The sequence below is a fragment of the Sminthopsis crassicaudata genome, chromosome 1 (assembly GCF_048593235.1).
Source record: "Sminthopsis crassicaudata isolate SCR6 chromosome 1, ASM4859323v1, whole genome shotgun sequence".
In the NCBI taxonomy this organism is placed as follows: Eukaryota; Metazoa; Chordata; class Mammalia; order Dasyuromorphia; family Dasyuridae; genus Sminthopsis; species Sminthopsis crassicaudata.
In genome coordinates this window covers 273871887-273896378 of record NC_133617.1, presented here as the reverse complement: position 1 = coordinate 273896378, position 24492 = coordinate 273871887, and the positions used below count along the sequence as shown (strand labels likewise).

At 36.6% G+C, this 24492-nt stretch overlaps 1 protein-coding gene across 2 annotated transcripts in view; it reads right to left on the bottom strand.

Moving 5' to 3' along the window:
- TRIM55 (tripartite motif containing 55) overlaps positions 1-24492 on the bottom strand; it is a 67106-nt gene that overhangs the window by 36506 nt on the left and 6108 nt on the right. For both annotated transcript variants that reach the window (XM_074278798.1, XM_074278797.1), the window contains exons 3-4: positions 20113-20278; positions 15169-15264 (exon numbers count right to left, since the gene is read on the bottom strand). In XM_074278798.1, coding sequence (XP_074134899.1) covers positions 15169-15264; positions 20113-20278 — 262 coding nt within the window. The remainder of the gene's footprint in view (positions 1-15168; positions 15265-20112; positions 20279-24492) is intronic.

The following is a 24492-nucleotide window of genomic DNA, read 5'->3' as shown; positions in this document are numbered from 1 at the left end:
TTTCTTCTCTAAAGAACAATGTTCAGCAGGTATGTTCTGTCAAAGAGGAAATTAGTCAGGGGAAAGGACAAAGTTATCAGTAGTGATTGCTTTGCCAGTTAGTACCACAAAATACCTTTATAAATGTTACCTAAAATGCTGTCAGTGTTGATTTTATAGTAACCTGAAAAATATAATCAGAAAGGAATGTAAGCTTTTGCATCATGGAAATATCTATATTTAGCATGCATCAAAGGCACTTTGCTGTCTGCAAACTCTTGATAGAAACCAGCTTTATCTCTGCTCTGCAACAACTTTCTGCCCCCCCCAAAAAAAAATTCTCTGTTCTTAACAGACTTTTCATTTGAGTGAAAATTTTTTTTGAATGCAAGTCCACACACACAAATACAAACACACAAACAAACACAATTCTTTTGAAAGGATATACATTGTCTTTTAAAGTTGTTAAATGAGTTTTCTTGTGCTTTTTTTTTCTTTTTGATCTAACTTTTCATGTGTACATGATAAATGTGGAAATACATATAGAAGAATTGCACATGTTTAACATATATTGGATTACTTATTTAGGGAAGAGGGTGGAGAGAAAGGAGGGAGAAAAATTTGGAACACAAGCTTTTGCAAGGATCAATGTTGAAAACTATCTTTACATATATTTTGAAAATAAAAAGCTATTATTTTTAAATTGTTAAATGAGACCACAAGATTATTTTTCTACCTATTAATTTTCTCTAATATTTTATCTATTCTTCTTCAGTCTATGGAACTATGTTTTTTAAATTTTGTCCTACACTGCAAAAGTGAGAGAGGAAAACACTCTATCACTCTTGCCCTTGGTGTTGGCCTCCAGACTGATGCAGCTGGAAGGCCTCAGATCTCAACCTGACCTTTATACTGTGCAGCCACGCCATTTTTCCCTGCTGGATTTCAATGTCCTGGAAGAGCTAAACAAAAGTTGTCTGCAAAGTTCCTGTCAGAAATGAACACATATTGCTGCCTGTTAAGAAATAAAAGTTATAAAGCATTGCCCAAAATTAATTATCTGAGGGGCAGGGAGGCCTTTAATTATGTATTATGTAACAGTGAGCTATGAGCTGATTGTGTCTCTAGAAGGCCAAGACATCTGCATGCAAAGTAAAAAACTGAATCTGATCAGAATGTTTTCTCAGAAACCAATGTTTTCAGGTGTTATACTTTAGCTTTACCCTTTTCTTAGGTTTATTGCAGAAGACAGAGCTTTTTCTAAACTTCAAAACACCATATGCAGGAAGATATATTAGAAGGCACATTGGATTTTATGCCAGAAACTTCAAACCTGACCTTTTGCAAATAAACTCTCTGGGCCACAGTTTCCTAATCTTTAAAGAAAAAATTGGGGGAATAGACAGTTTTCAGAAGAAGATATTAAAACTATCTATAGTCATATATAGAAAAAATTCTCTAAACCACTATTGTTTTTTTTTTTTAAAAAAGGCAAATTATATGACTCTAAATATTAACTCCAATTAAAAACGACAAATATTGGAGGGAATGGGGGGGGGGGAGGGAAAGGTACACTAGTAAACTTTTGGTAGTGAACAGATCCAGCCATTCTGTAGAACAATTTGAAAGTATGTCCAAAGTGCTGTAAAATGGTATATATCTTTTGACCCACCAATACTACTAGGCCTATAACCCAAAGAGATCAAAGAAAAAGGAAAAGGACCTATATGTACAAAAATACTTATAGGGCAGATAGATGGTACAGTGAATAGTGTACCAGTTTTGTATATTTCCAGGTACCAGGACCATACTCAGTATATAGTGGATACTAAATAAATGAATGAATGGAGACTTCTAACTAGCAGACCAGTCCTCTTTGAACAAAACCATAGGGAACCAGACTCTCTGATATTAACGGATCTTAGATATTATTTTATAAAGGAGGAAACTAAGCCTTGTAGAGGATAAATTATTCATCCAAGATCATGCAATTAGTAAATTGCAGAGCTGGGATTGAAACTAAGATCCTATGATAAAAAGCTAAAGAGCTGAGCAAGAGCCATCTAATCCAAACTATATAATAAAGGCAATAAAAGTACAAAATACCTGATGAGTGGTTGTCCTAACTCTGCTTGAACACTACAAAGGAGGGGGAAGCCCTATCTCTCAAGGCAATTCATTCCATTTCAGAACAGCTCTAAACACCAAGATTTTTTTTTTCTGGAGATCAAGCCAACATTTTTTTCTCTACTTATTGTCTTCAAGTTCTGTTCAAATAGAATAAGTCTAATTCCTCTTTTTTTTGGATATCTGAGCACAGCTCTCATATCCTATTCCATTTTCTGTCCTCCAGTCTTCTTTTCTCCTGAAAAAACACCTCCATTTTCTTCAACTTAAGTTAATATGTCATGAACTTAAGTCCCTTTACTACTCAGTAGTTAAAATTATGCCTGGTATATATGAAGTGCTTAATAAATGCTTAATGATAACTATCCTGGCTGCCCTCCTCTAGATACTTATCAATGTCCTTCTCTCACTGTGCAGTCTAGAAATAAACATAATATTCCAGATGAGATATGCTGAGGGAAGAGTAAACTGGGAATATTACCTCCCTATTCATGCTTCAGTTTCTATGGGAGAAAAAGGGATTTAAGCCAAATAAAGAGGAAAGAAAAATCTTATAGATGACTTAGATAGGTTTGGACTATGAAAAAAGTTGACAAAATTAGGAGAAATATTGGAAAATTTGAAGAATAAGCTTTAAGCCCAAGTACTGGTTCTGATTCTACTTCCTATTTATAAGAGAAACAAAGAGGTTTGGGGGCATTTAAGAAAGACTTATCAGTTTCAAGAAGATCAATAAGTTTAGGAAGCAAAAGCCAAAAAGATGAACCCAAGAAAGATCAGAAGAAGCCAGATAGTGATATAAAGCACAGTAAGTGAAATAATTAGTAGATTAAGCAAATTGATGAAGTACACTGGTAGATTGGGCAAATTGGTTTAGAAAAAGACAGGAAATTGGTACCAGACTGAAGGAGACCCAGTGAGTGGGGCTTTGATTAATGAGGGGTTGTTGAGATAAATGAAAGGAATTCAGCTGAGATGTCCAGTTAGATCATTGCCTGAAAACAGGGATCATCTTTTACCAACCAATACTAAGAATAGTGCAAGGACTCACAGAAAGTATGAGATGTTTACTTATATTTCTGTCATGGTTGAGTGACTATTATCTGTATTCTTAAGTGTAGGTTGATCTCTCTCCTAGAGGAAAGACAATGAATACCTCTCCCCTGATAGTTGCTATGGAGGATGAGGGACTCTTAGAGGAAACATATTTTCTCTACTATACCATTCTTCTTCTTTTTTTTTTTTTTTTTATATAGCTCCTTTCAATTATAAAGAGTTCAAGGATTACAGGGATATTTTCAATCACCCGATAAACATTAAGCTCCTATTATGTACCAGGAATAAGCGATATAAAGAAAGCCATTAAGATATCCCATGTTCTTAAGGATATCAATCTAATGGGGAGACAATTTCCAAACAATTGTGTATGAACAAGATTTCAGTATAAATTGAAAATAATCAACAAAGGAAAGACATAATAATTAAAAGAGATCTGTAAAGTCTTCCCAAAGGATGTAAACTTCTGGGGACCTGAAGGAAGTGAGGGAAGTCAGTAGGAAGAGATAAAGACAGAATTCTATACATGGAGAAGAGCTAATGTTGGGAAACAGTATCTTTTTTGAGAAACTTCAAAGAGGACAGTGTCATTGGCTCACAGAGGATGTAAGATTTAGGAGGATGAAAGGTGGAAGAGGTATTAATTTAGGAAGGGTTTTGAATGTCAAACAGAAGATTTTCTATTTAATCTTGTAGCTGATGGGGAGTCACTGAAGTTTATTGAGTTGGTAAGGCGTATCTGTGTGTGCATGTGTGTATATGTGTGTGTGTAAGAGAGGGGGGGGACAGATTTGCACTTTTCGAGGATCACTTTGATAACTGAAAAGAAGACACAGAGAGAAAGAGAGAGATACACTTTCAGTTGATCAATGATGGACAGAAACAACTACACCCAGAAAAGGAACACTGGGAATTGAATGTAAACTGTTATCACTACTGTCTTTCTACCCAGGTTACTTACACCTTCAGAATCCAATTCTTAACGTGCAACAAGAAAATTGGATTTACACACATATATTGTATCTAGGTTATACTGTAACACATTTAATATGTATGGGATTGCCTGTAATCTAGGGGAGGGAGTAGAGGGAGGGAGGGGAAAAGTTGGAAAAATGAATACAATGGATAATGTTATAAAAAAAATTACTCATGCACATGTACTGTCAAAAATAATTATAAAATTAATTTTAAAAAAAGAAAGCACAGTCCAAGAAAAAAGAGAGAGAGAGATCCAGAGAGAACCAGACATCAGAGACAGAAAGGGAGAGAGAGATGAGACAGATTTGAGATTATGGAAGATCACTTTCACAGCTGAGAAGACAGACTTGAAAATGGGGAGAAACCATAGTTAAGACCTAAGAAAATTGTCTCTGTTGCTATGACCACATAAGGGACAGATGCATCATTAACCAAAATAGAGTTGAAAAGGATTCAAATAATTCACTCACAACTGAGCAGCTGCAATTAAACAAGACCCACCCATATCTATCTCATCTTCCTTTGCCCTGGATCCCCACACAGTTGTTCTGAGCATCATGCAACAATCTGATTTTGATTCTAGAATGCTCTGGGTGACAAAGAACACAGATTTAGTCAATAGGTAAATTACTTGAATATGTATCTTCATTTATAATACAAATTCATTTCCTTTCATTGAGTCACACTAAGTTAGTTTCTTTAGACAGCAAAAGCAATAAACTTAGGGAGCCTAAGAGAAATGTCAGCTACAATGGCTTATTAACCTTGCAGAAAGGGTTTTGCTTAAAACTGTTTTGTTAGAATATCAAAATTGGTTTAACTTAGGTTTTAATTGGAAGTCTATCCACATTATCTAATTCTATATCTCAACAGAATAGGTAAATATAGACATCTACTTTCTATTCTTCCCACTGACCCCATAGCATCCCTGGGGGGAAAAAAAGAAGTAAAGAAAGAAAAGACTGCTGAGATAAGATTTATTTTAGAACAATGCCACTTCCAGGTCACTGAAATTATTCATTTGGCTTTGTTGTCAATATAGAAGTGACTGACTGCTTAGTAAGTGTGAAAAAAAATTAAACTATTTTAGACTGTTGACAGTTGACTTCCAAGAAGTACAAATGTCACTTGGGGTTCTGTGTGGGCTGGGAGGTAATATAGGTCATAGGCCACAGAATTTTAGAGTAAGAAGGGACTTTTGAGATTAGGTTTGGTGACTTTTCTTCATGTATAATTGAAGGCAGTTTACTAATTAGATTCGGGATCTCTAGCATATTCTCCTGAACTCTGAAATTGCTGGGGGAAAAAAAAAAACCTTTGGGCTCCTGCCAAAGCTGTTAATATACTACCAACTCACTAAAGGGAAATAAGCCGATTTCCAAATCCCACCAAGAATTCCAGATTTCCACACACAGTTTTTCACTTTCTAGAGATCTGGAAGAAGAAGGAAGGGGAAAAAATAAACATTTATAAAATGCCAGACATTGTTAAAAAGCCTTTTAAAAAATATATTATTTTATTTGATCCTTACAACAACTCTAGGGGGTAGATGCTATTGTTATCTCCATTTTATAGATGAGGAAACTGAGGCAGACACAGCTTAAGTGATTTTCCCAGGATCATTCATCTAGGAAATGTTTAAAATTGGTTTGAACTAGATCTTCCTAACTCTAAGCCTGGCATTCTATCCACTGTGCTACCATTTGTCTCTGGGAGACTATGTATTCCTTGGTTCTATATTTCAAAAGCCTACCTATATAAATCATATTACAAAAAAATGTGAATGTCCTATTCATAGTCTGTTCCTAGTAAAACCAGGTACAATGCAGGAGAGACTCCAGAAAATTTTAAAATGTCAGAGTTTCTAAAGCTGTAACAAACAAAATTTTCAATATGCTAAAAAATGATACCTAGAATATCAACTTAGCAGATTTATTGTGAGGCTAAAAGGAAATAATCTATACAAGATATTGATCACAGAGCAGACCTATAAACCTATAAATAGACCTATAAAAGTTCTCTTTAAGGAAAAAAGATAAATACCAGCATACTAGAGAGCAAGACTTTATTCCACATTTATAAGCCCATTATCTAGTAGTTCATATTGTTATATCTGATAGCCACAGGAATCTTAAGTATCATGTTCCATCTGGAGCTGAAACTAATGAATAGAATCACTATCTAATTTTCTACATTCTTATAGGTGTTCTGAGTTTGGGGTCAACATTAAATCTCTCCCTGAGGTCAGGTGGCAATGCCTCCAAGTACTACTACCTAACATTTATATAGTACTTGAAAGTTGGCAAAACACAAACAACAATACTGTAAAATAGGTTCTAATTACTCCCATTGTGCAGTTAGGGAAACTCCAGCATGTAAAATGACTTCTTTAAGGTCATACCTTTAGTAAGGATCTGAAGCAGGATTTTAATTCAGTTTTCCTGACACCAACTGCAGTATTCTATCCACTAGGACATTTAGTGGTCCTCTGAATTGATCCAGAAAACCTTAAGTCCAGGAGTCCCAACTCAGTCCCAGAATGTCTTATATGTTCTCTATTACTAGTTTCTTTGATCAAGAATTTACTGGGTCATTATAAAGTGAGGCAACCATGATCTAAATCTCCAAGAAGCAACTGGCCCTGACTTTGTATCATTGGTTAAGATGACTTGGGGCTAGACTGAAGTCATGCATATGATGGATCACAGGTAGGATTGCCTCACCACACTTGGAGATCCTCATCCCTAGAAAACCTGATTTTTCCTTAGGATAATATTTCAACACAGACTTCAGTTCATCCTATGACAGTAGGTATAAAAGGCAACAGAAGGGAGTTGGACTATTAATATTATTCCTCCCAAAGGGAAGTATATAAATAAACCGGATATATTTGTTTCTCTTGAATATTGAAAAGAAGCTGTTTACAAGTTGAATTGCAAACATTTGATGAAAAGCTTATCTGATCTCTGAAAAAAACTGACAGATTTTTAAGAAATTCTAATAATTCTGTCACAGCTCTAAATATTTCTGAATCCATTTCTGGGGAACTGCCTTTAGTTCTAGTTTTATAGTAATAATTGTAGCTAGCATTTATATAGCACCTTAAGATTTGTGAAGCATTTTATAAATATTATCTCATTTGATCCTAATAACAACTCTGGGAGGTTGGTGCTTCTATTATCCCCATTTTATAGATGAGAAAAGTGAGGGAAACAAAGGTTAAATGACTTATCCAGAGTCACATAGTAAGTGTTTAAGGCTTGAATTGAACTTAGGTCTTTATGACTTCAGGCCCACTGTTCTATGTACTTGCTGTGGTTTATGAAGCACATTAACCATTTTTAAACATAGTACAGATAATAGAAAAAAAATATTCTTTGATTTAAATGAAAAAAATCTGTCCTTGTGTTAACTGTTATAGTAAAAATATATATTCATTCATGCACAGTAACTTTTGTTTTGAGAATCAATTTCCTTATTCATGGCTAAAACATTTAAAAAGTGATTTTTTTAAACCAACGTTTTCTACATGACATTCTACACTTTGATATTTTAAAATATGTACCCCCTTCAATAAAACACACTATACCCCATCCATGCCAACCTATTTACATGACTACTGTTGATGTAGTATCATGATTCCTTCACAGGTAAAGTGTACCCAACCTTCTCAGAGGTCTCAACCAGAACTTTTGACATAGTGTGATATCAGTTGTGCATGCAGGGTACCTATTGTTTATCCATCCTTCTCTAACTAGATGACTGGGATCACTTCCTTTTTCAATGAAACATCTCCATATGACTTATGGGAGTGTAGAGGTTTGATAGTCTGAGGCCCTGAATTTGGGATTGGAAGGACCAAAGGAGGATTCCAGGGGAAAGAAATGGCTTCTTTAGCTGGTACCCAAAATTCCCCAGTGAATACCTCACACATACATACAATCCATACAACTTTCCCACAGTAGAAAAGTCAATGTGGTATAATCAATAGAGAACTAGCCTTCGGGCCAGGAAATCAAGTGCTACCTGTTACATACTGGTAAAGTGACTCTTAGCAAGGGTCAATTGCTTGAGACAACTCTCTAAAATTTGAAATTGCAACAAAGGTACTGATTAGCACCAGAAGAGGAGGTTTCCTAGACAGATGAAATCATAGCTTCAGTCTCCATTCCTTAAGGTAAAAATTTTCCTACCAATGTTTTCTTTATTACTTTTCATCTTATTTTTAGTCTCATAATAATTTTGTGCTTATGGGGGAGGAGAAACTATGGTATGATTTTCTCTGGCCAGTTTCCCCTGCCAAGCCCACCTCATAAGGACAACCCAGAATAACATTAATCAGTGCCATAATTAGACAAGTGCAACTAGTGATCTCCAGAGAATGATTAGCTCAGGGTCCAAAGAAATAAGACCAGAAGACTTTAGCTGAGAAATGTATCCAACCTACACTAGAGGGTTATCTTTTTCCCATCCCTAAGGGATGCTCAGCCAATCACAGAAGAGAAATTTGCAATAACAACATCCCCACCTCTCTTATGCTTTCTCTTCTCACCTTTGCCTTTTGGCTTCCTTCAAGTACCAATTAAAATGCCATCTTCTACAGGAAACCTTTCCAAAGATCTCTAATTTTAGGCTTTCCCTCTCTTAATTATTTCCTGTTTATCCTTTATGTAGCTTGTTTGTACATATTTGTTTTTTGTTTGTCTCCTCTATTAGATTTTGAGTTCCTTGAAGGCAGGTATTTTTCTCTCTTCATTTTTGTATGTGTATGATGACACAAAGTCTGGCATATGGTAGGTGCTTAATAAATGTTTATTAACATTATTAACAATAAATGTTTATTATTATTCATTATAAACACCCACACCATAAAGAAGCAGAGCCAGTTACATCTTAAAGAAGTGCTCCCAAGCAGGTGGATAGAGACAGAGAATGGAAATCTGAACAAAGAAAAGATAGAAGATAGGATTCTTTCTTAAATTCATATGCTCAGATGGGATTTAGTCCCAACATTCATGGCCTGGAAACTAAGGAGATTGACTCCTGTGTAGTTTCACATATTATTCACCCACAATCTCCAAATCTTACCCCCCAAAAAAAGTCACCTTGAGAACATCAAAATACTAGGAGACACCCTTTTTTTCCAGAGTTAAGGCCAAGTAAGCAAGCTGTGCTCTAAGCTTGTCATACCAATAGTCCTTTGTGCTAACCTTCTCTGTTACTATTGTTCTTCCCTTCTGTTACTGTCTAACCACAAATATATAAATCAAGATTCAGCCCTGTTGCCTCCTGTTCTCCTGCCCGACAGAACTGGTATATGTGTCTAGATCTCCTCCTTGCTTGCAAGCCATTTCCCTCATTTTGAAATTAAGCTTCTGTTTGAATCCTGACTCTCCTGTTCTGTTCAGCTCCAGCCATCCACAGGTTAGAGGCCAGTTCAGTCCAGTTAACAAGGATGACAGTTGACAGAGCCTCATCTCCCACAGTTCCCCAATGTCGTTATTCTTGGGAGATCAGAGACTGATGAAATATCCTTAGCCATCACTCAATCCCTCTCCTGACTCTAGGAAAATCATTTTAAGCCACTCTAGGCAGAATATTCTTTGTAATCTTTTTTAATTCTTAGTAAATTCTGATAATACTATTATATGTATAGATAGAGTGCTCTACTGAGGTAATTTATTATTGACATAGAATCTCAAACTGGAAGAGTCCTGGAGGTCACCTAGTACACATTATACTGAGCAAGAATTATCCCTTACAAAATCCTTGGCAAGTAGTTACTGAACTTGAGGTCCTTAAGTGACAGGAAATCCCACAAGACAACCCATTTTTGGACAGCCCTAATTAGTAAGGAGTCTTTCGTTATATCTAAACAAAATTGGCCTCTTTCTCAACTTCATCCATTGTTCCTGATTGCTAGCTAATCTAAATTCCTGAACAAAACTCAAACTTGTTCTTCCCTGGAACAGAAAATAACTGTTCTCTATCCCTCTTATGATGTTTTTTTAATTAGTTAGAAAACTATCTTTTTTCCCCAGCTCCCCTCAGTCTTCCTCTTATTTTTGACCTAACAAGTCAATTTTCTTATCCTTTTCTAAAAAGGCTATATTTTCCCAAATTTCACTATTTTGATTATTCTCCTCTAGACCTTCTCATGTTTTTCCATATTTGGATCTGCGATTTATCCATTAGTGATAGCTTTTTAAAATCCCTCCATGCCTTCCCATCTTATAAAATTCTTTTATATTTTCTTCTATAAATCTTTTATAGAGGCAAGGCAGTCAAAATGCTAAACCAAAGGCATCAAACAAATGGCCATATGCAACCCCTAACATTCCTCAGTGTAGCCCAAACCAGATTAAATTATAATTGGGAAATATTCATTTAATTTTTAATTATACTTTCTTTTTTAAAAAATTCCACTTATTAGTATTTTATTTTTTCTAATTACATGTAAAAATAGCTTTCAATATTAATTTTATAAGATTTTAATTTTCATTTTTCTCTCCTTCACTCCCTAATATGGTAAACAATCTGATAGAAGTTATATATATGTACTCCTATTAAATATATTTCCACATTAGTCATATTGTGAAAAAAGAATCAGAACAAAAGGGAAAAACTATAAGAAAGATAAGGCAAAAAAACCTGAAAATAGTATTCTTCAATCTGCATTCAGACTCCATAGCTTTTTCTCTGAATATGGATAGCATTTTCCATTATCAGTCTTTTGGAATTGTCTTAGATCATTGTATTGCTGAGAAAAGCAAAGTCTATGAAAGGGCACAATGTTGCTTTACTGTGTGCAATGTTCTTCTGGTTCTGCTCACTTCACTCAGCAAAAGTTCATGTTCATTTTTTATAGAACAATACTATTCCATAATATTCATATACTATAATTTATTCAGCCATTCCCAGAAGGGGATGATGGACATCCCTTTGATTTGCCAAAGAGACTGTATAAATATTTTTGTATGTGTCGGTCCTTTTTCCTTTTTTGTGATCTCTTTAGGATGCAGAGCCAGTAGTGGTATTGCTGGATCAAAGGGTATATACAGTTTTATAGCCTTTGGGCAGAGTTCCAAATTACTCTCCAGAATAGTTGCATCAGTTCACAATTCTACCAATAATGCATTCGTGTCCCAGTTTTCTCACATCCTCTCCAACACTTATCATTTTGCTTTTCCTGTCATATTAGTAGATCTAATAGATGTAAGAATGTACCTCAGATATACCTCAGAATTGTTTCAATTTTCATCTTTCTAATCAATAGTGATTTAGAGCATATTTTCATATGACTATAGATAACTTTAATTTCTTCACCTGAAAACTTCCTGTTCATATACTCTGGCCATTTATCAGTTGGGAAATGACTTGTATTTTTATAAGTTTGACTCAATTCTCTATATATTTTAGAAATGAAGCTTTTATCAGAAATACTGCCTATAAAAATTATTTCTCAGCTTTCTGTTTCCTTTCTAACCTTGGTTACATTGGTTTTGTTTGTACATTACCTTTTTCATTTGATGGAATAAAAATTATCCATTTTGCATTTCATAATGTTCTTTATCTTCTGTCTGATTACAAAGTCTTCCCTTCTCAATAGATCTAACAGGTAAACTATTCCCTGCTCTCCCAATTTGCTTATAGTATTAAGAAATATTTAACAAAATAAATTACATTTTAAAACTAAATTTGACCTCAGCCACTCACAAGCTGTGTGACTCTGGGCAAGGCACTTCACCCTGTTTCCTTAGTTCTGCATCTGTAAAATAAACTAGAGAAGGAAATGGTAAACTACTCCAGTACCTTTGCCAAGAAAATGCCAAATGAGGTCACAAAGTTAGATGTGACTGAAAAATGACTGAACTATGTATCAGACAGTGCTGACACTAGAAATATAAATGCAAAAAAAGAGACAGCCCCTAATCCCTAGGAAATTTACATTCTCCCAACATTATATTTATATTTAAATTACATTACTATAGTGCCAACTCATATTTCCTGTGCTCTGGAGTCTGCTATAGATCTTGAGACTTTTCTTCTAGCTTTGTACAAAATTTACAAATTTCCATTTGGTCTTCATTCAAGTAAGTAAGGAGATTATTTGAATCCCAGTTGGCTTTCGATCACTACAAGAACAGGAATGGAGGCAACTGAAAGGATTAATTCTCCATGATGTATGAACAATGAAATAAAATGTTTGTAACCCAAGTAGTAATTCAATCAATTTAAGAATCAAAACTCAGGCAACTCATTAAAATTGCCTGGGTTTGAGTTTTCTTATTTTAAAAAGTAAGGGAATTGGACTAGATGGCCTCAGATCTCCCAACTTAGAGCTTTTGATCAATAGCCTTTGATTTTAATACTTTGGCCCTGATCCTGTTCTCTAAAACAGGATTAAGGCAAAAATATCTATTATAAAATTTATTTTTAAATTCTATATTTTTACATTTATACAATGCAGGTTCAAGTTGGATAGGACCTTAAAAGCTACCTAGTCAGGCATGTGCTGAGAAATGATTAACAACTATCTCGAAAAAAAGAGAAAGAGAAAAGGATTCAGGACACATTTTTAAGTTTAATGTGCATTGTTAACATTTTCTCCATCACTTTTAAAATCCAGACAATCAACAAAACAATAAATCAAGATCTGATTTATAGTGTTTACAGATTTCCAAGGTATAAATGCTCATACTGAAATTTTAATGATTGCCTCTTGGGAGCCTGCAAGAGTTGGCTCCAAACACAGCACTGCATCTACTTCAAACTCATTGTACAGATGAAAAAACTGAGACTTGGAGAGGTTAGGTGATTTGTTCAAGACCATATAGGTAAATGGTAGGTCTGGAATTTGAAGTGAGGGTTTCTGATTCCAGATTCAACCTCTGAAATTCAACATTCTTTTCAGTGTGCTCCAGTCCCCTACAATCTTCCCTTCATGTATCCAAATGATAACATAATTTACAATTGGTTCTAAAAAGCAATGAACTTTCCAAGTATTCTTTTACTAAGAGCTTCTAGAAATGTGAGCAAAACAGTCAGCCCAGGAGCATATCTTTTGTAGGCAGAGTCAAACAGAATTTCCCCTCTTCTTTTCCATAGTCAAATTGTCCAGGATAAGAGTATATTGCTTAGGCTTATATTACACACTTTCAAATATCAGTGATTCTGAAAACTATTAATTCTAACTTTTAAAATCTTTTAATGGAATGGAAGAGCCTTCAAAATGCATAAACAGACCTCAAAGAAGAAGTCAAAATCATGTAGGAATATAATGAGGCACATAACATTCCTATATCCTAGAATTATATTGACTATGCTCTCAGTGAGCCCATTGACTATGCATTCAATCTTAATTAATGAAAATTCTGGAATCCTGATTACCAAAAGATAATGAGGAAGAAGAAAGGGAAAGGGAGAGGGGAAAAGAAAGGGAGAAGTAAAGAAAGGAGAAGAATGTTTCCTCTTCTCATCTCCATATGAATTATTCAGACGCAGAGTATATATGAAGTGATTTTTGTAAAGCATTAATTATTAATCTTTAAATGCAATTAAAATTTTCAGTTTTAATTTTCTGGAGTTCTCATTATCAGAGATGAAGGAGACAAAGAGGAAGAGAGAGGGAAGGAGAGAAAGAAAGGAGAGGGGAGAGGGAGAGAGAGTAGAAGAGAGAAAGAGAGGAAATGAGATAGAAAGGTGGGAGCTAGAAAGAGGAGAAGAGAGAAGAAGAATGGGAGAAGGAAGAGGGAGAAGAGAAGGAAGTAGTGGAGAAGAGAAGGAAGGGGAATAGGAGGAGGAGGAAGAAAAGGAGAAAGAGGAGTGAGGTTTGTTTATAGAAGCCAAAACTTCACAGCACATAACTACAGGTGGGAAAAATTTCATGCCTAACCAAGTATCTACTAAAATATGAACTCATGATCTGATGGTTAGAATTATGCATTAGAAATTCACTCTCTTTCATAGACTGAGATGTCAAAGCCCCATGTTATAATTACAAATATCAAATATCTTGCAAATTCAACACAATAAACTATACTGGAACTGGAGCATTTTAAAATGTCCAAAATTGCATGAATATAACATTGATGCATAATTTTTTTTTATTTTAACATATGTACATATATAAAATGTAGCCTTTAACCAGAATGGATGGAAAAGCCTTTAAAATACATAAACAGACCTCAAAGAAGAAATCAAAATCATGTGGGAACATAAAGAGGCACATAACATCCCCATCATCCTATTTGCTACTAGAATTATACTGAATATGCTCTCAATGAAGATGCATTTACATCTTAATACATTTTTCAACCACAAAAAGTCATTTTATCAACCTGGGCAATAAAATGCAGAATAAATAAATATAAAAGAATAATAGCAACATAATAACTTGTCCCAGGACTATTTCTACCTCAGCTCCACTAAATAAGAAGAGTACCATCTTCTATAATAATAATAATAATAATAATAATAATAATAGCTTATGTTTGTCTAGTGCATTACTGTTTGCAAAAATCTTTCCTACAATAACTCTGTGGTGTAGACAGTGTAAAGATTATGATCCCATTTTACAGAAAAGGAATTGAAGCACATGAGACCTTATTTGACATACCCTAACAAATCACAGTTGAGAATTAGAATCCCAAATCCAGTGTTTTTTCCACCTGACTATTTGTATCCTCAATTCAGTGATCTGTGGTGTTCTGTTGAAAATTATTCCTTACCACCTAATTTCTCCGTTTAGGCTGACCAAGAAACACCGAATATTGAGCACAAACAATAACTGTAGGAAACATGGGGAATTTTGCCTCTCCAAGTTATCCCAGAGAGCTAACTAATCCTTTCTTCTCTCCCCATTCAGCACATCTTTCAGAGATGTGGCAGGAGGAAAAGGAGATGGAGGTAAGGGGTTTGAGAAAAGTGTCCATCATCAGATTCCCAGCAGGATTGCTGAGCAGCCACCCTCACCTTGGGAGTTTCCCATGCTGGTTGTGGACAAAGGTGGGGAGTCTCAAGACTTACCTCTACAGTTCTGCAAGTCTCTTCCAGCTGACTGATTATTCCTTGGACTCGGTCATTGCTTCCCACAAGGACCGCAATACCATCACTGAGTTCAGTCTGAGGAGAGAGACAACAGTGATTGATTCCAGTATAATGTCACTGACCCCTATCCCATGCTTGATGTTCAGGTGGGGCATGAAACAGGAGCCAGGCATGGAGATGTTAGATGCACACACAAGTGCATCAGTATGGCTTGCTTTCTATCCCCAAGGAGAGTGAAGAAGATTCCATAGGAGCTCCTTGAAGATGGATAGCTCCTCCTCCTATTTGCTGCAGGTAGCTAGATGGTCTGGTGGATAGAGCACAGGCCTGGAAATCAGGAAGGGGTTGTTCAGTAGTGTTTGACTCTGGTAACCCCAGTTCGGGTTTTCTTGGCAAATACCAAAGTGTTTTGACATTTTTTTTCTCCAATTCGTTTTTACAGATGAGGAAACTGAGGCAAACACAGTTAAGTGATTGGACCATAATGTTACTGAGACCAGATTTTAACTCATGAAGGTGAGTCTTCCTGATTCCAACCTCAGTGCTTTATCCATTTCATCACCTAATTGCTCCAAGGAGGGAAGAGAGGGAGAGAAGAAGGAAGGAAGGAAGGAAGGAAGGAAGGAAGGAAGGAAGGAAGGAAGGAAGGAAGGAAGGAAGGAAGGAAGGAAGGAAGGAAGGAAGGAAGGAAGGAAGGAAGGAAGGAAGGAAGGAAGGAGGGAGGGAGGGAGGGAAGGAGGAAGGAAGGAAGGAGGGAGGTAAAGTAAGAGGGAAGGAAGGAAGAGAAGGAGGGAAGGAACAAAGAGAGGAGGGAAGAAGAGAGGAAGGAAGGAAGGAAGGAAGGAAGGAAGGAAGGAAGGAAGGAAGGAAGGAAGGAAGGAAGGAAGGAAGGAAGGAAGGAAGGAAGGAAGGAAGGAAGGAAGGAAGGAAGGAAGGAAGGAGGGAGAGAGAGAGGGAAAAGGAAGGGAAAGAAGAAGAGAGGAAGGACAGGAGAGACAGAGGGAGGGAGGGAGAAAAGAAATTTAATCAGGAGTCTATCTCTCTATTGTTCAATTATAAGCAATCTGTCTTTCATAATACTCATATAGCCTAGTCATTTTTAATCTTCCAGGATGAGACCATTTTTGTAGAGTGAGTAGTAAAGAGGGTTATTTTATATTCCTACTCATGAAGTCAGTGGTCTAGTTAGAACATACTGAGAAATATTTTGCAATTGAGATCAGTTGGTAAGAGAAAAGTATGAATAAGGATATGGCCAAATCTTCCCATGGTCCAGTTAACCATTCTCTGACTGATGGTCCAACTCTAGACAGTCACATCACCAGTGGGGATTGCCTGATCACAAGGAGGGAGCCCTAGACAAGAGAGTAAAGAGCATTCATGCTCCTGAGGAAATCAAATCCTAATGAGGGTTATTTTTATACAGTAATATCTTGCAATTGCAACTTTCACAGGTCAGTATAAGAAATTAAATAAGAATCTGGGAGGGGGGGGAGTTTTACAGAAGCCACAGATGATATAGAAAGTCCAATAGATGACACAGAGCCTATGATCAAATACTTACCCAAATTTTACAATAAGGTATTATAAAAACCCCATAAAAGAAAACTAAAAAATTCAGACTTCTGTGGTACAAAGGAAGGGCCAAAAATTTTAATGCAGATTTTCCAACTGTACTCCTAACCCTGGTGACATGGAAGGGATCACTGTACAACATACAATTGTGAAGCTAACAAAAGTCACACTTTTAGAAAGGAAAGGGAATAGAAAATATCTGTGAGGTGTGGTAGAGTGAATAAATGCCAAATACATGGACTCACAAAGACCTGAATGTGAGTCTTGCCTCTGACCCATACAAGTTGTGTTACTTCTCAGAGTTCTAAGTATCTCTCTGAGACAATAAATCCCAGAAAAGTTGCATTAGAGAGGTAATATGCAATAGCAGAATCCTGGGGGTGGAGTCAGAAGAAAAGGCCAGATTTGGGATGAGCTTAAATTCCATTTTTCATGATGCTGGGGTGACTCTTAGCAAGTGATTTTCAGTCTCCTACCCTATAAAATGAGAGGGTTGGACTAAATGATGCTCCATCTTCTAACTCTAAGTATTTTCCCTAGCTGTTCCCCAGGCCTGAAATTCTCTCCCTGCTCATCTCTGCCTCTTGGTTTCCTTTAAATCTCAGCTAGAAATCCCACCTTTTGCAGGGAACTTCTCCATAGACTTCTTATTTCCAGTGCCTTCCCTCTTTTTGATCACTTCCTACTTATCCTACATGTAGGTTGTCTGTAGGTAGTTACCTGATGTTGTTTTCTCTATTAGATTGTAAATTCCTTGAGGGCAGGAGTTTTGCCTTTGTTTACCCAGTGCTTAGCAGTTCTTGACGTATAGTAGGCAAAAAATACTTGTTGACTAAACTTTATCTACAATTCTAAAAATACTGACTTAGAATTATTTACCTAGTTCAGTTGTTGGGCAATAGAACTCAGGAAAAAAAGTTGTTTAAAAAACAAAAACATTCATAATGATTTAGGCATAAATTACCAATTTGAAACTGTGGTGTTACTCCTGAAATAGGTTTGTGTAGTGCTGTTAGTCTGGTTCTGAAATAGCTTTGCCTTTCAAATTGTTTTCCTTTTTGACCTGGTATATAAGAAAGCCATGCTTCAGGGATAGAATAAAACACTAGTTTTAGCACTAGCTATATTTGTACAGCATTTGTTGTGTCTCCATTTCTCAGGACTGGATTCCCAAGAGCAGGTCAGAATTCACAGGTTCTAGTCTTGTCTCTACCATTAATGGATTGATAAAATCATAGATCTAAAGCTAAGGAGAATGTCAGAGGTCATCTTAATCCAACACCTTCATTTTACAAATAAGGAAACTGAGGCCCACCAAGACAAAATGGCTTTTCCAAGAGTCCCCCAGGTCTTCAGACTCCAAAACCAGTACTGTTTTTTTGTACACACCAACTTGGATAAGCCTTGGGTAAACTTGAGTCTCAGCCCTCCAGCCCCAAATTCCATGATTCCATGATTAGTCATGAAAGGGGCAACATTCCTATTGGCCAACCTTGGAGTCAAAAAGACTTGCCTCAGACACATATATGAGTCAATGACCATAGACAATCTGTGGGCAAATGCATGAGCAAATGACCAAATCTAACCAATAAATCCTTAAACTTCTCAATGCTCTGGACAACTCACTGAGACTCTAAACCAGTGGTATCAAACCCAAATAAGAATCAGTGGCCACTAAATTGTGCATAAGGATCTCTGAAGCCTGCATATCAGTTTAGAGTGCTGCATACTGAGATTATATATGTTCTTTCTATTATGTTTTATCATATTATATATTTCCCAATTACATTTTAATGTTTCTGGTGTCTCAGGGAATGTTTCCTGCAGGCTTCATCTTTGACATCTCTGCTCTATATTACAGAAGACCTGTTGAGTTTATTAAAGAGGCAAGTTTAGGACTTAGTGTCTCATATGAAACTCATATTGTTCTATAGCAACCAGCACCTGGACCCATACCTGGTGCCTACTGTGCCCTCATACCCAATGAGGAAAGACTGAGGGCCAGAGCCACTTCTAGACCTTTAGGGACTGTTATCTGACCTGCTTCACACCCAACCTAAGAGCTCACTTCATAGGCTTCAGGCTTCTGGGTCTTTCCATTTGCCCTACAGCTAACTATTGTCTGCCTATGAAACCTGGACAGTTTACCTGTGCCATGTCAGGAAACTAAATTGCTTCCATTTGAATTGTCTTAGGGAGATTCTAAAGATCACCTGGAGGGATAAGATACTAGACACTGAGGGCCTTTACTACACTTCCAAGCATTCCAGTTCTACTGCAGAGAGCACAACTCCATTGGGCTGGCCACATTGTTCAAATGTCAAATGAATGTTTACCAAAAAGACTACTTTATGGAGAACTCATGTAAGGCAAGCACTCACAAAGTGATCAGGAAAAGCTATACAAGGTTACTCTTGAGATCTCTTAAGAACTTGAGAGTTGATTGTATGACATGGGAGACAAAGGACCGCCCTCCATGATGTGCCCTCCTCAGAGAAGGTCTGTGCTTTATGAGCAAAGCAGAATTGAATTAGCTCAGAAGACACATGAGGGATACGCAAAGCTAAAGAAGCCAGCCCACGTGTTCATAGAGACCATGCTCTGTGGCAGGGCATTCTAAGTTCGTATGGGTCTGATCAGCCACAGTCAGACACACTGTAACTTGACTCTAACATAGTGATAACATTTTGGTCTTCTTCAAGGATGAAGGATAACCACCATAGCTGATACTATGTATTGTCTTTCCCAAATGTGAATGATCTAAAGTTCTGGAGAGAAGAAAGTATCTTGTATTTTTTCCCTTTGTATCACCAGATTTTAGCACAGTGATTGACTAAACAGCAACTGTTTAGTTAGTACTTTTTCATTCATTCATTTTTCTAGCATCTCATCATTTTAGAGATCAGGCTACCGAAAACCTGAAAGGTCAACCAGATTCCCAGATAATAAGCAGTAGAAACAGAATCTGAACCCAAGTCTTTGTTCTGCTACATTAAAGAGCCTTCTTGAAGAAGAAGGGAAAGCATCTTTCACTTATGACTTGGAGGAGACACATTTGGAGGAGAGCAGAAATACCTCTTTTTTTTTTTTCCTTTACTCATCATCTGCCCTATAGGAAAGCCTGGCTTTTCCCAGCTGTGAAGCAGTTAGTTCCTAGAAACTTCCTAGCATCATGCTATTTCAACCACCCCCCAGGAAACTTGGCCTGTAGCAAATCCCATACCTGCCCAGCTTCCTGACCCTGCTTTCTTTCACAGTCCTCCTAACCTGCACTATTGGGCGGTAGAAGGTGCAAGGTGAAGTTACAATGGGTAGAGATGAGATGGAGCCAAGGATGTTCTCACTTACTTTCTGCCTCTGGAAAACATGCGTAAGGGGAGCCACCTGACAGTCTTTGTGAGCCCCAAAGACTTTGCACATGGAGCAGGTAGGTACTTCACAGTTCAGACAGTAAATGTTGATTCGTTCATCTTCATGCTCTTCACACATGGGCTGCTCCGACTTTCTTTCTGGCCTGTGAAAGAAACATTGAAAATAAATATGCCCTCGATTTCCACTCTGCCAGGGATTAATTGGGACAATGAGGATAGGTTAGCCCATTGTATATTTCTTAGACTTGTCTAATAGCTGTCATTAGTATTGTATCTACTAGGTGCCAAATGCTTTACAGATATTATCTCTTTCTTTCATATATTATCACTAATATATATATATAATATATTACCACTACACACCTGTCAGATTGACTAGAATGACAGGGAAAGATAATGCAGAATGTTGGAGGGGATGTGGGAAAACAAGGACACTGATACATTGTTGGTGGAATTGTGAATACATCCAGCCATTCTGGAGAGCAATTTGGAACTATGCTCAAAAAGTTATCAAACTGTGTATACCCTCTGACCCAGCAGTGTTACTACTGGGCTTATATCCCAAAGAGATCTTAATGAAGGGAAAGAGACCTGTATGTGCCAAAATGTTTGTGGCAGCCCTCTTTGTGGTGGCCAGAAACTGGAAACTACATGGATACCCATCAATTGGAGAATGGCTGAATAAATTATGGTATATGAATATTATGGAATATTATTGTTCTGTTAAGAAATGAACAACAGGACGATTTCAGAAAGACCTGGAGAGACTTACATGAACTGATGCTGAGTGAAATGAACAGGATGAGGCTATCATTATATACTTCAACAACAATACTTATATGATAATCAGTTCTGATGGATATGGGCATTTTCAACAATGAGATGAACCAAATCAGTTCCAATAGAGCAGTAATGAACTGAACCAGCTACACCCAGAGAAAGAATTCTGGGAGATGACTATGAACCACTACATAGAATTTCCAGTCCCTCAAATTTTGTTTGCCTGCATTTTTTATTTCCTTCACAGGCTAAATGTACACTATTTCAAAGCCCGATTCTTTTTGTACAGCAAAACAACTGTTTGGACATGTATACATATATTGTATTTAACTTATACTTAAAATATTTAACATGTATTGGTCAACCTGCCATCTGGGGTGGGGGGAAGGAGAGGAAAAATTAGAACAAAAGTTTTGGCAATTGTCATTGTTGTAAAATTACTCATGCATATTTCTGGTGAATAAAAACTATTAAAATATTTAAAAACACAAATATTATCTCATTTGAGCATTATAATAGATGCTATGGTTATCTCCAATATAAACATGAGGAAACTAGAGAATAAGTAACTTTCCCTAAATCATAACGTGTAAGTGTCTGGAGTAGAATTTGAACTCAGGCCTTCCTACTTCCAAAGTCAGTGCTCTATCTACCTGTACTACCAAATTTAGGAATATTCTAGAGTCTTTTTATAGTTACAGAGCACTTTCCCACAAATCATTCCCCAAGATTCACTGATTTCCTTCCAGAATTACTTACCTTAGTGTGGTCAGTGCTAAGAAAAAGAAGTCAATAAATTAATAAAGATTTATTAAGTTCCTAATATATGTAAACCCTGTTCTAAGTGCTGAGGATACAAAAAGAGGCAAAAGACAATAAAGAAACATATATTTTAAAAGTCATACACAGGATAAGTGGAAAATAATTACAGAGAGAAGGCACTAAAAATTAAGAGTGCTTTGCAAAGTCAGCATTGTGAGTTTTGATTCCTTGTTTCTTAAGTAGAAGGATTTTTAAAAGTTTTATTTATTCTTTTTTTCCTCTCACTTCCTCCTCCCAATGAACCAAAAAAAAGGCAAAAGAAAATTATCATAACCCATATAGTTAAATGAAGCCAGTTCTTTTATTGCCCATGTCCAAAAGTGTGTGTCTTTTAATCTATCACCTCTGTGGCAAGAGGTGGGGAGCCTACTTTTTCTCTTCAGTTCTCTGGAATCACAGTTATTGCATTAATAAAAATGGAACCTTTCCTGATCCCCAGTCTCTTGACTTGAAATACCCTCACCCTTTTCTCTTTTCAGGCACTTTCTTAGTTGAGCACCCTGGAATAATCTATCTTGATTGATTTCTTTATCAGTAAAGAGAGGATAACAATAACATGTACTTCACCGGGAGGTTGTGAGGGATTCAATGAGATAATCTATGGTCCTATGTAAAAAGTCTTGGAAATTGCTAAGTGCCATATTAATGACAATTAGCACCATCATCCTTATCACCCCCAGACTTCAGTTTAGCCAACAATTTTAGAGACAAAGGTTTTCCCAAGATTGCTGGCAGACAGACACTTTAGTCTTACTGTGTTATTTCATTAAGGTGCAGTGACCTTGGTCTTCCAAGCTCATAACAACAGAACACAAATTCCAAATCTGGAAAGGCTTAAAGGAAGGGCTTATTAATGACTGTGTGTTTGTCATCAAATGACTAGTCCGTCTAAGTGCGGAGAGGTTCATCACCAGAAGATCGGCTACCAGATAATGATGAATATATTAAAGAATGGAGGACTTACAACATGCTGTTATGGAGGGGAATATGGCTGCAAACAAAATTGTGGATCTTTGGGTGGAAGGGAATAAGCATTTATTAAGCAACTACTATGTGTAAGGCACTATGCTAAATGCTTTACAAATATTATCTCATTTGAACATCCCAATAACCCTGGAATTTAGGTGCTAATATTAGTCCCATTGTACAATTGAGGAAACTAAGGTAAACAGAGATGAAGTGACTTTCCCAGAATCACATAACTAAGAATCTTAAGCTGTATTTGAACTCAGGTCTTGCTGCTTCTAGTGTTAGCATTCTATCCAATGTGCCTCTTAGCTGCCTCTTGGCTCTTTGGAAGTATCTGAGTAAGATGGTAGGTAATGAATTTCCATTTTATGACTCTACTCCCTGATTAAGACAACAAACAATGTAATAACCTAAAGACTAGGAGCCCAAGTGGAAAAGGATCAATGAGCATTACTTCTATAATTACTCTCCTGGATTTCTCCTCTCCTCTATTCTCATCTCTTGCCTTTCTTCTATTCTCTCTTTTATCCTCTTCTCTATTCTTATCTCTCTCCTCTCCTGTCTCTTCTCTTTTTTTCTCCTCTTCTCTCTTCTATTATTTTCTCTTCTCCTTTTTGTTTGAACTGGATCCATATTTCCATTAGTATAAGGGGTTCCTGTGAAGAAGTCTTTCTGCTCCTACAGAAGAGCAACTTTTCTTTGACATACAGATTTAGCCTTGGAGTGCTAAGTCTTTGAGTCTCAGTTATCTCATCTATAAAATGGAAGTACTACTTACTTCTCCAGAAGATGTTGTGAAACTCAAATAGGTGATATTTGTAACCACAGAATTCCAATGAAGACTAATTACTGTTACTATGGCTTGTTATTATTCAATCATATCCAACTTTTTGTGACCCTATATGGGATTTTTTAGACAAAGTTACTGGAGTGGTTGCCTTTTCTTTCTCTACAGGATTAAGGCAAATGAGGGATAAGTGACTTGTCTAGGGTCACATAATGTGTCAGGTCTTCCTGACTCTAGGCCAGGCACTTTATTCACTGACCTATTGAGTCTCATTATTATTATTGTTGTTGTTGTTGTTACTGATTCCCTTATGAAACTACAGGAATATAAATACACACACCTAAAAAAGCTTAGAATTTCCTGATTAAAAGCTTGTCAAGCACTTACAAACCAAAGGCCCAAAAAGGGATTCCCCAAATTAGAGATAAGCATGACACTTTCTGTGAATTGTCTTCATTTGTCTTTTGAAGTACTGGCTGTGCAAAAGCAAAGGCAAAAGCAGCAAGAAGGACATTAAAGCACAACCCAAAGTTTGTATATATAAGAATGGAACTACCCATAAATAACTTTGAAATTAAACCCAAGGGAGAAGGGCATATTCACCTTTAGGCGACAGCATAAAGTAGCATATTCTTATTATCTTTATCTACTTCCTGATCCTTTCTTTTCCCTTCCTAACAAAGTAACTATTAAAGGTAGGGAAATGACTGAAACTGGAGAAAGGTCAAATAAATGAGGCAATGCTCCTGTGAGCCATTGATCTCCAAAGAACATTTACTTGGAAGAACTTGGGAAACTAGAGGTTCAGTGGATAGAGTAATGGGACTGAACTCAGGAAGACCTGAATTCAAATCAACACTTGCTATCTGTGTGACTCTGGGAAAGTCATTTATCCTTTGTATGCCTCAGTTTCCCCATGTGTAAAATGGGGAAAATACTCTCACAAAGTTGTTGAAATAATGCTGGTAAAGTGTTTAGCACAATGCCTGACATGTAGTA